Below are 11,614 nucleotides of genomic sequence, written 5' to 3'. Positions count from 1 at the left end.
TAAAATGATAGTTGGGAGAGCATTATTCCTGAATGAATATTGTAATTTGCAGAAAACATTTGATTTCTGAGGAACTTAACGTGGCAGAACATTCATATATAATCCCCCTCCCTCCAATTATCGAGCTGTCTATGCCACTGCCTCTTTTCACAGTTCTTTGGTTTTATGCAAACCGTTAAGATATATTGTTACTACTTGTCATGCGAGCAAGCAAAAAAGTATTTCTAGTATACAGTAATATGTTGCACATTGTTGCTGGATATTTTGTTGATCTTCTTGCACATAAATTGTTAAGACTTCTTTCCCAACATCAACCTAGTATTTCAAAACAAGTTATTAATATGAAGAACATCTAGCATTCAAGGGAATGCATTGAAAGTAACCACTCTATTATATTGCTAGCAAGTTTCTTGTCATAATTTAGACTTCATTTCATGAATATAGTGCCCATGTTTCACACATGTTTGAAAATGAAAGATTTTCTCCCATCTTTCAACGTTAGAAAGAGAACTCTCCTTCAGAACTGAAATGGTTTGTTTTCTATTTTCGTATTACACAAACTTTACTGTAATTGAGTTCTAAAAGAAATGTTGCCTTTATAACAGGGATTATATTATTCTTATTACAAAACAATTGTTGAAGCACCAACATTCTGGAGTGGTGTTGATGCTATAATGAATTGCAATATCACAGAATATCCTCAAAAGATTAACACATTGAAAAGATTTAATTTATATCCAGAGGTAAGAATCAAATTTCATTTGAACCATTTACAGTTTTGGTGCAAGTGAAAATTTTGTTAAATTTTACTTTGGATTAAGTAAAGAAATGTACTTTATAAATAACAGGTTCTTTTGGCTGCTGGATATCGATTCTATATTTGGTTGGCAAATATGTTTGAAATCCAAACAAAAATTTGTTATCAAGTAAACAGGGGATATAATTTACCACCTGTTGAAAGTTGTGAAGGTATTTATTACTGAAGAAATAAAAGATGTTTACTGTGTTTTCACAGGCTTGTGCACATTGAGAAAACCTTTGGGAAAACCGAAGGTTAAGCTTAAGAGTTCACAAACATCAACTCCGAGGTTTGCACAAGCCAGTGCAAACGCATATTTACATGGACTTCAAAAAGTATATTTACATGGACTTCAAAGCTGTTGAATCACGGAAGATAACACTAACGTTTTCTCAGTGAATGTAGCAAAATGCCACCATGGACTGAGCATAATTTATTTCATGGTACAGTCATCTGATAGCGATCATATAATGTTTTTTTTTTATAGGAATGGGTGAACTATCCTTTTTTTATGTCTATCCAATATTTTATCTCAGTGGCATTTCGATGTCATGTTTTTTCCTATTGTGTTTCTATTTGAGGTATTTATGAAAGTTGTTGAGCCATTTTAATGTTTTGAAAACACTAATGAACACAAATTCCTTATTTGTACAGCGATAGTATTTGGGGTGGGATCATTGGAACTGCGTGTTATTTTTTCAATCACGGTGAGGTAATTATTTCACGTCGATTTAAACCATACGACTTCTCCTTTCAATTGTTGCTGCTTTTTAATAAATTAATTACATTTGTCAGTTTTGTATTCGGGTTGTCTTGTAAGCCACTTGAATACGTCTTTCTCTGTTTATAGCTGTATAATTTTCATTTTATATACTAGGCAACTCGTGTTATGTGGACTCCGCCGCTTCGTGAAAGTTTTTCATTTCCACTGCTCGTCGTGCAACTGTTAACGATAACAGTTGTCTTAAAGTAAGATTTTATACAATTTAATTTTCATGTACACCGATGAAAAATCATAAAAACGACGTGCAGCTACTTTGGCATGCCAAAAAGAAAAAATTCTTAATGTGATAGTTTACTTATCTTGCGAAAACATTGGAACAAAGGAAACTTTCCTCTTTGAACTAAAGGGAAATGTTTGGATATATGGCAGAAGATATATATCTGTCAACTAAAAATATAATTCCTAGTGTCCTTGTAATTTGCTTAATTCTCACACAAATGTTAGGAAATAAAGTAAATGGTTTGAACCCGGGAGCATCGTTACATGTTTGTAAATGTAGATCGTCCAGGTTGGTATAGTCCTGAGAAGGACTGTTTTTGTTGCTGTTGACTGACGTTTCGATAACCTTAGCGGTAGTCATCTTCAGAGTCAAAAAGTCATTTTGACTCCGAAGATGACTACCGCCAAGGTTATCTACTGACGATCTACATTTACAAACATGTAATGTTAGGAAAGTTGTTTAAATTATAGTCAATAATTGAGACTTCGTTTTGTAGCAATAGTATTTCGTCACTTAACTAATAAAAAAGTTTGTGCTAGGTGACATTGTGTGTATTTTGTCGACTTGTTCTCTTAATTTCAGGCATCCAAAACCAAATGTTTATCATACATGTTTGGTATTCATTACAACTCTTGGTTTTATGTTGCCTTGGCAGGTAATAGAACGTTTATGTAGTATCGTGTACATGCTTCACCACTTTAAACAAAATATTATTCTGCTTTATTTAGTTTGCACAGTTCGCATTGTTAACTCAGGTAAAAAGATGAATGGTTGCAGTTGAAATCATTTGTTGAAATTTAATATTTACGTTCATAAAAATGTAATTGTTTAATTTACATCGTCAATATAAAATCTTTGATAACTCGTAAACGAATCGTTTTTAACAAACTTATGGTAATATTGCACAAAAATGTTTTTGTCAGAATGTCTGAATAATATTAATTGTTGTCTTAGACCACCGCTCTCTTTGGTTTATATGCTTTAAAATTTATCACCTCGACAAAGATTTGCTCTATTTTAAACGGCCTTTTGGTAAGTTTATGTTCATAAAATGTATGATACAGAAATGAACAGATTTCCCTTCGCAATTTACATGAAATTGACAAGCTAGATCCTTTACCTCGTCTACGTAATTATATAGATTACTTCTCTACTTTTCTGTACAGATAGCTCATGCTTTTAATTACATCTGTCAATTTGGAAATTCAATGTTGTTAAGGTAGCTACCAAGCGTTAAAGCTTTTGTAACAAATATATATTCTACATATTATGTTCACTGTTTAGGAGATTTATGATCTCTTTTTAGCTCATTTTTTATGTCAGCTGTACTTTCTGTTTTGGTAAGTTCATTTTTGCTCATTTGAGTCAGTATCACACATTTTGAATACACTCCAAAAAGTATTTCAAAATTTCCTAGAAAGTATGTCAAATTTTACTTTTTGTAAGTTTGAGACTTTGAGTTAATTTTTCTGTCATTTTTCTGCATGTATCTTAATGTTTCAGATGATAGCCAAGTTAGAGTTTTATTTCAATAAATTACGAAATGTGATTCTTATTTGGGTAAGGCAAAATGTTTATCATTTTTGGATTCTGTTCCCCAAGCTATACGACCAAATCTTTTACCTGTTGTTTTTGAAGATTGCTCAAGGGTCCACTTTTATTATCGGAACCTTTGGAATAAAACTTTTCACTGCAAAGCTTCTTAGAATAGAAGATGATGTGAGTTTGATGTTGTGGACCTAAAAATAAGTAAAATATAAGTATTATATGGAGTTTTTCTTATAATAATACGATATGTACGTTATATTTTAGGCTCATATTGTGAACATACTGAAATCCAAATTTACCGATTATAAAGATTTTCACACAATGTTGTACACGTGTGCAGCCGAATTTGATTTTATTGAAACAGAGGTAAGAATGGAAAATGTAGTCATGTTATTTTCATTAGACAACGCGAAGGCAGAAAAACTTGTTTAAACTTGCTTTCCGAAGTAAAACAAGAAACTTTAGTCAGTATGAAGTCCAAGATGTACGATACTCAACATAAATCCCTTGTTTGTTTTCGTTTTTCTTCATTCACTTTCCCATAATGACTAATGTCAAGTTTCGTTCTACGTACCTGAAATGAAAAAGCTATAGTTTACAAAGAAGACGTAAACAATATAAGGCTTACTTCCATGTAGATGAGATTTCTTGTTAATGGTTTGTTTGCTGCACGTAGGGACTCAAATTGTTGTTATAATCTAGAAAATTTAACGAATCCAACTTATGATTATTCACCGTTGAAACCTATGTTTTAAAAAATTTCTTCGTTAAATGGCTTAAAATTGATTCTGTTATACCTTAACTGATCAACTTTGTCTTTTGCAGACTTTTTACAAATTATCAAAGACATTATTATTACCATGTGCGTTATTGGGTGCATCGGCTGTATTATTCAAGGTGCAATTTCTTGTATTTATACGACACGTTGATCAGGCATTAGTTGTAGTCTAAGTAGCTAAGAATATGCTTCGCAAAAGAAAACATGAAACTGTTCAACAGCGAATTCCTACTCAATCCACATTATAAAAAAATATTGTAGTTGAACATTGAGCATTGAAAGCATTCATTTCATCTTACTGTTGATTTGACGGTAATTAACCAAGCGTTGTATATAATTCAGGTCCTAAGTTTTGAAATAAGTTGCTGGTTGGCTAGTGGTGATCAAAACGATTACGATGAAAACGACGCAAGGTTAGATACAAAAATTTGCCTTGAAAGAATTTTCCTGCATTTTTTCAGTAGTATTAATTAAATGTTAAACCTCTCGCAGAGCTCAACCAAACGCAAAACCACATGCAGAGGTATAATAATATAAATGTCAGATTTTAAATGTTATTGTAGGCTAACTTTTAGTGCGAGAATAATGTAAATGTACAATTATTTAGCAGAATATTTCTTGATCATTGTTATCTTGTAATTCCTAGCACCTATACCACGTGCTCCAAGCATCAGCATTCGTTACAATAGCCATAATAATTATGCGATTAAAGTTATTTGGAACTCCAGCAGTTTGTATTATGGCTTCATTAATCTCATCGCGAGAGGTATGTTACATGGACATGTAACAATTTCAGTCCACATGATGCAAAAGGTGAACGAACGTCCGCCATTTCTAAAATTTACCGTTCACCTCGTTTCTTCCAGTATTTCAGTTTTATTGGCAGTAAAAACGTTCACCACGCTATTTTGGTTGCGATTGTCGCAATGATGTCGATCCAGGGAATAACAAATTTGACTAACCAATTTGTAAGTTGTAAGAGTATGATTTTCTGGCGGAGAACTCGTTTTTGGGTGTTCAATCTTTAAATGCACTTTTATAGAACACGAGTGGCGAATATAATAACCCCAATTTAGAAGAATTAGTAAGTATGATGGTAATTTCCTTTGCATGCAATGCTAGTTACATATGTTGTAAGTTGATATGATAAAAAGTACGTTCCATATTCCTGATAGATAACTTGGATTGAAACTAAAACTTTGAAAAGTAAGTGTAACTGTTCACATGTATTAATTTTTGATGATGTTCAAACTCAAAGTCTTAAGACAATGCTATATTTTCAAAGGTGATGTGTTTGCTGGCTCAATGCCCACTATGGCGACAGTCAAGTTAACTACAAAAAGACCAATAGTCAATCATCCACATTATGAAGATGCCGGTTTAAGGTATAACCTTTATTGTTTGCGGACGGAGTCAATTCTAAGTATAAACAGTATTTTTCAAGCTTATTTAATTAACGAGTAGGTTATTGCCATATATTCGTGATAAAGGTAAATTTTTGAATAGAAAAGTTATTCAGGGAATACAAACATATAACATAAACTTTAACAAAATTAGCATTGAAGTAATTCGTACAATATTTAGTGGTTCGTTTCTTCTAAACATATATCTTAAATTTTTTTAACTCAGGGCAAGAACAAAGAAAGTCTATAAAATATACAGCAGAAAACCTTGTGAAGAAAGCTGGAATACCCTTAGTGATATGGGGGTGAATTACATGATTATCGAGAGAAATTGGTGCTTTGGAAGATCAAAGTATGATTTTGGAGAAATGCTATTATTAACTGAAAAATGCATATAAGACATACTCTAGGCTAACAAATACCATCAAAAAATTACTCTTCCATGGTTATATATTAGGTTGCCTAGGACTCATTGTCAATTGCTGTAATACGTTTAACTCTGCGAGCATTTTCACTAATATTTCTCGAGCGTTGTAATCAGGAATATAAATCTCCCTTGTGGATATCGTTACTTGTTTTAAATGGTGTCAAAAATAAATTAATCATTCCCAAAGCTTTTGAAGTGAAAGTTTTTCATTTTTCTACAGGCAAAGATGTGGCATGCCAGATATTTGGGATGTAGAAGATGTCAAAAACAGAGGAAAGCGCAGTTGTTGCAGTTTGATATTTCAAAACGTCGAAGAAGGCGTCCAAGCTAACCCTTTTAAATTGGTTTTTAGTAATGACGGTTACACTGTGCTTAGGATTTGACCTCACTATTCTAAACACTGTATGTAGTACTTTCACTTGCTTGACTAGCAATGATGGTTAATGTGATAAAATGTTGACTAGAGAGAGAGAGAGCACAGTCACGTTAATAAATATATCAACTTTCTAGAGCAAATGCTTTAACAGTGTTTCCTCGAAAAAAGTTTTTTACTTATTAACATTTTAGTCGTATTTATTTGTTACAATAAACTGAAGTAAATGTTATTTTGAATTCATTGTGTTGAACTTTCGTAAATTGTGCATTCACAACCGACTTTTACATCATAAATTTACAATGCTTTACTGTCATCGACTCTTGTCTTCCATTTGTAAAGTAAGGTACTTGGTTAAAGGTAGTGTTCATGTCTACTAAGCTCAAAACGATATCAAATGCTTCATTGCTATCGACAACCATTGACTGAGTGATATAGCTAGCTATTGTTCGCCATGCTGATGTACTCAAACAAAGTACGCAGTTCAATAGTTGAAAGATTTCATTCCGTGTAATTTGTGAAAAATATTTACAAAATAATACAAAAGTATCAAAATAAATAAACATACACAAATATTTCTACAAAAATGTTTACGAAGTCTATACGTTGAAAAATTGTGAAGAAACTCGAGGCAAACAGAAAAAACGAGCAATTTAAAGAAAAAAAATAAATTAATGTGTAAAAAATACAACTGAATTTAATCTACAAATTTACAAGTGTTCTTCACTGTACAATGAAGTCAAGTGTCACCTGGCGCATCTTGTGCTTTTCCTCGTTTTTTTCGAGTATTTTTTTGCTATTTCGATTAAAGGAAGATCATCCTCGTCAGATGAATCAGAATCACTCATCTTGCTCGCCTTGTATTCCTCCCATTGCTCGGGCTAAAATTAAAGACACTGGTGATATTTCAAACAATAAAATACAATATGTTTTTAATTTCCATTTCACAAATAAAAACATTCCTTTTCTTTATAAAGTGAAAACATACCTGGTATTTTTTAACAAACATATCCATGTCAATTTTAACGGAATCCGAATGACAATCACACTACACAAATGACATGTAGTTGTAAATAGTACAACAACTGGTTGGATGTTGTACGTATATATCAATGCAATAAACATTGTAAACATTAAAACAGAACAAAGCCTTTTGACTGTTAAATTACGTATTTTCTTAATCGTTAACTATTCAATGTAGGATCGTTTGCATATGAAATGTTCCCAGATCATTTGCAACAAGTAAAGATCTTTATGTTGCAACATAGCAAGGTTACTTTAGGCTTGTATGGGCTTTGTAGTTTTGTACAAAAATGCCCAGGTGTCAATCCTATGCATGGTCTCAACTTTTAGTGAAACACGAGAAAAAGTCATCGTCATTCTTTTGCTTGAGATTCTAGTGCATGCTGCATGTTTTTGAGCCTTTTTGACTCGAAGACGTCTTCTGACAATCACCCCCTCTTTATTTTTTGCGCATAAGCAACGAGAATTCCTTTGATAAGTTGTAAAAATAAGTAAAGCATACCTGTTCCGCCTTTTTTCCATAATCAATCCAGCTTTCGATTGCAAAATTCGTTGATTCTGCACAATTGAAACCATGATTGAAACCGCAATGATAAGCAAAAGGAAATGTTATCATAAATTGGCCAGCTTCGTGAATGACCTGAACGAAATTATATGTACAACGATGCAGAGTTTTGTCAAGAAAGGAGGGATGAAAAAGATACACACTTTAACAGCAGTAAAATTGACATGAGACATTCATGTGGTCAAGAGAAGTTTGACAAGCAAAAGCATTGATTGATATAGAGGCCCATTAAAAGTAACGATGCTCATCACACCTAGTGTCTTTATTGAAATCACTACGTTTAAATGCTTGGATTTGGTGAGGACTGAAATGCCTTGTCTGGCCGCAACATAGCCCACAAAAAAATCAAAGAGCGACTTATAAAATCCTTAACGAGCTTATTTAAAATACTCGTCCATTGTGCATACCTTGCTGCATGGTATAGAATACTTTTTCAAAACTTGAGGAGATATCACCGTCATTTTGTGACGAAGAAAGTTAGAACACGAGGCAAAACTTTCTGGAAAGAAACCTAATGAAGAGAACTGAGTGAGATTTCCCAAAATTTTCTAATTCTTTAAGGACTATATTAAAATATCTACCTGCAGCAAGTCTTTCCAAACGTTTTCCATGTTCTGGAGGGATAACGTACCTAGAATTTAATAAAAGAGTGATTCTCTGTATCTGACAAAGCTCTTCCTGATCAGTGGCATAGTCTGCCTGCAGATTTACCCTTGCTATGTAAATTTTGAAAGATAAACATTCATTTCATTACCACTATTGCTCTCAATGTCAGTGAACACAAAAATATTTGCATACTGGGAGTAAGATATAGAGCAAGTTACACCACTGAACAACATATATTTTAGTCAAATGAACTTCTAAACTAAAACGTTAAAAATGAAATTCACAAATATTTGATAAAGCTGTAAAAAACTGGTGACAAAATGATCTAAGTAATTTAGTTCAAGTGAAATAAAAAAACTATATGAAGATAACTAACCATGTTTTAGGAGCTCCATAGTGTATATAATTAATGCTGAACAAATCCATATCTTCAGTATGCCAAGCAAATGTTGACTTCCACATGCCAAAATAAAGGTAAGGTGTATTTACTCCAGGAATCCTGACATCTTCTTCTTCTAACATATTATTGAGAATGCTGGGAAGGTTGCTAATATTCCATGCATGAACATCATCATCAAATATTGAACCAGAAACATCTGCACCATATAAAGGTGTTCGGAAAGTAATGTTTTTCCAATATTTTCTTTCAAGGTCACTATGGTTACCTTTTGGAGGCTCGTATCTACATATCATTGAGTTTCATTATGATAAGTGTTGATGGTAATTTATAGTATCGTGACATTACATCTATTCTGTTGTGAAAAATTGTCGCTGAGTCACGACTCAAATAAGGATTGACAAAACATTATTTTAACACCATAGTAATTTCTTCTCTAAAGCAGTTCATAGACAAACTCAAAATAAACAGATTACAATCATTAAATGAAATGAACAAATGTGGATTAAGTAAGTAAATTATTGAACTATTAATGTAAATGCTTGGAGTTTGCAAATGACCTTGCCATAATAAGAAAAATAATACACAGAAGCTAAGTTATATTCAACTAAGTCTTAATCATCTCCTTAAAGTGAAAACATGTTTATGACTAGTTTTGTGAATGTTTTTGACAAAAAAGGAATATTTAGGAAGAAGCAAATGATGTCAAGGAAGTTGGAGTTATGAGAATCAGATAATGACTATCTGGATAACTAGATCATATCATCAATTGACATGGATAAGTGGATCAAGGTATTTATAAAGTTGTTCCAAAGAATTTGATATATACTATAAATTGACTATGCAGCTAGAGTCAGTACTTTTGCTCTTAGCAAGTATCGCACAAGATATGACCAAATGACTGATTAAACCAATAGACTAGAAATCTTATTGAAACTCAGTTGTGCCATAGTCATGTAACAAGCACAAATTAGGAATGAGATTTGGTAATACGTACAGCAGTGACTGTTTTGAGAGTTAACATCTTCTAGCATGTTAAATATTGAAGAAAGAACAAGTGAAAAATGATGTTTAGAGCATTTTGCTTGACATTATGTTTCTTTAGGGATTAGGTATTAAGTGAGGAGTATTATTTTAAAAGTAGTTAGACTTAATGCATTTTTGAATTATAATGGCTAAAGCACATAGTAAGGAGAAATTCATGAGAATAAGTTTGTAACAAGTTTAATCTACTTGTTCTACCTTTACTGCAATTTTATATACCGTTATTAATAGTATCATTAAAGTGTCAGCAGAAGTATAAACAAAAGACAAGCTTGGGCCGGTTGCACGAAGCCTGGATAACGATATCCATTGGATAACAAAAATTTTCAAACTTGTAAAAAAGGTGTTTATATTTTTCTTATGAGAAAGAAATTTTGTAATCTTCGAAACAATATTTTATTTCAGCGATTGCACAGTTCAAATCGTACGTTTATTTAAGAGATTTTATGAACGTTCCGAAAAATTTGCTATCCAGTGGATAACGCTATCCAGGCTTCGTGCAACTGGCCCCAGTATTCTAAATTTGAACGAATTGAAATGAAAATTTTGAACACACATAATACATACACACTTTGTTTACTTCACATTACACACAACACACATTTGTTTAAATACCTTTCACTTCTAGCAAGTTTTTCAAATTCATGAACAGTTGTGCCCTTTTTCACAATATTATACTGTTCGTATAATCCTGAGTTGGAAAAAAAGACAACATAAAAGAACCGCATGGAAAAGCGATGACATACGTCGACAACAATGCTAACCTTGGCGACCCTGAAAGACTTGTGATATTGGAGCAGGAATACGAAATTCACCGGTATTTATCGTGGAATAATCTTTCCTAGCAATCCATCCTTTTGGAGGAATAACCTAGTAACAAAAAAGAAAAGTCTTAACAAAGATAGTAGCAAAAAGTCAACAAAGGCAAATTCCCACCTTTGCGAGACCCGTTCTTGCAGCTCCAAGCCTTTCTATCTCGCTAATACATCGGCTAAAATCTTGAAATTCCTCGAAAGATGGTTCAAAAACCTGCACTCCATCAACTTCACGAAACCTCATAATTATAAGTCAAACTTTAAATAAAAAATAAACGACATTTCCCAGCGTCCATTCCACAATTTCACTTGCCATTTCGGAGAGAAACGACAGGACAAACCATAATGACTGAGCAACAATCTCCCCAGGAAACTACGCGCGTTATAGAGACCGCAACAATTTATTCGTCAATTTGACCACGTTGACCGAATAAAAAACAAAGCATATTTGACAAAAACATATAAATGAATTACTCGACCTTGAAAATGGACTGTTTAGAAATGGAAAGCAAGATATGAAATCAGATAGCCGAAAAAATAAAAATTAACACCCAGATCGGTTGTATGCATAACTAATCTAAGTACGCGTACTAGACAGCCACATCACATCAACTCAAGCTCTTTCCACAGTGTGTTCAAAGATGAAGCTAGAGGTGGTTTGTATATTATCATAATATATTATGTGATTTACATTACTAAAAATGAGAATATGTCAATAAAATCCACAATAAGAGGTGCGTCGTGAAGTTTAAGTGAGCAGCAATTTAGTTTTAAAAATTGAAGTTATTAAACTAAACATTAATGCCATTAGTTTTATGTCACGTTTACACAA

General features: G+C 32.7%; 2 protein-coding genes across 3 annotated transcripts; one reads left to right on the top strand and one right to left on the bottom strand.

The window, feature by feature from the left end:
- The first annotated feature begins 451 nt into the window (after positions 1-451).
- LOC124440763 (probable C-mannosyltransferase DPY19L1) lies at positions 452-6,575 on the top strand. The gene is given in 25 exon segments (XM_046991188.1): positions 452-476; positions 479-531; positions 606-743; positions 849-969; positions 1,287-1,380; positions 1,454-1,511; positions 1,677-1,768; positions 2,386-2,458; positions 2,532-2,558; positions 2,758-2,835; positions 2,970-3,022; positions 3,110-3,143; positions 3,307-3,363; positions 3,442-3,522; positions 3,616-3,717; positions 4,177-4,248; positions 4,472-4,542; positions 4,622-4,652; positions 4,776-4,895; positions 4,996-5,097; positions 5,172-5,213; positions 5,305-5,335; positions 5,415-5,514; positions 5,759-5,884; positions 6,180-6,575. Coding segments are annotated over 25 exon segments (1,935 nt in total). The 5' UTR covers positions 452-460; the 3' UTR covers positions 6,343-6,575.
- A 240-nt stretch (positions 6,576-6,815) lies between these two features.
- On the bottom strand, positions 6,816-11,291 carry LOC124440764 (probable lysine-specific demethylase 4B). 2 transcript variants are annotated; one of them, XM_046991189.1, is made up of 9 exons: positions 10,904-11,276; positions 10,732-10,837; positions 10,583-10,658; positions 8,903-9,208; positions 8,502-8,551; positions 8,328-8,431; positions 7,858-7,995; positions 7,321-7,380; positions 6,816-7,213 (listed from the first exon to the last, which is right to left on the bottom strand). In XM_046991189.1, exons 1-9 carry the CDS (start codon positions 11,024-11,026, stop codon positions 7,079-7,081), a joined length of 1,098 nt encoding a protein of 365 aa, XP_046847145.1. In that variant the 5' UTR covers positions 11,027-11,276; the 3' UTR covers positions 6,816-7,078. The 2 variants fall into 2 exon arrangements, with proteins under 2 accessions (XP_046847145.1, XP_046847146.1); XM_046991190.1 differs by lacking the exon at positions 7,321-7,380 and having other exon boundaries at positions 10,904-11,291.
- Between the last annotated feature and the right edge of the window lie 323 nt (positions 11,292-11,614).

This window comes from Xenia sp. Carnegie-2017, unplaced genomic scaffold, assembly GCF_021976095.1.
Source record: "Xenia sp. Carnegie-2017 unplaced genomic scaffold, XeniaSp_v1 HiC_scaffold_2, whole genome shotgun sequence".
NCBI classification, from domain to species: domain Eukaryota; kingdom Metazoa; phylum Cnidaria; class Anthozoa; order Malacalcyonacea; family Xeniidae; genus Xenia; species Xenia sp. Carnegie-2017.
The sequence above is the reverse complement of the archived record's forward strand: the minus strand, read 5'-3'. Positions and strand labels throughout refer to the sequence as shown.

What these genes read in the sequence shown, in the direction of transcription:
- LOC124440764 (XM_046991189.1), bottom strand. Translation starts at nt 11,026, where the DNA reads ATGAGGTTTCGTGAAGTTGATGGAGTGCAGGTTTTTGAACCATCTTTC. An exon ending in AGTCTTTCAGGGTCGCCAAG is followed by an intron (nt 10,659 to 10,731) that starts GTTAGCATTGTT and finishes TTTCCAACTCAG; the next exon opens with GATTATACGAACAGTATAAT. An exon ending in TGTTTGTTAAAAAATACCAG is followed by an intron (nt 7,214 to 7,320) that starts GTATGTTTTCAC and finishes CTTTAATTTTAG; the next exon opens with CCCGAGCAATGGGAGGAATA.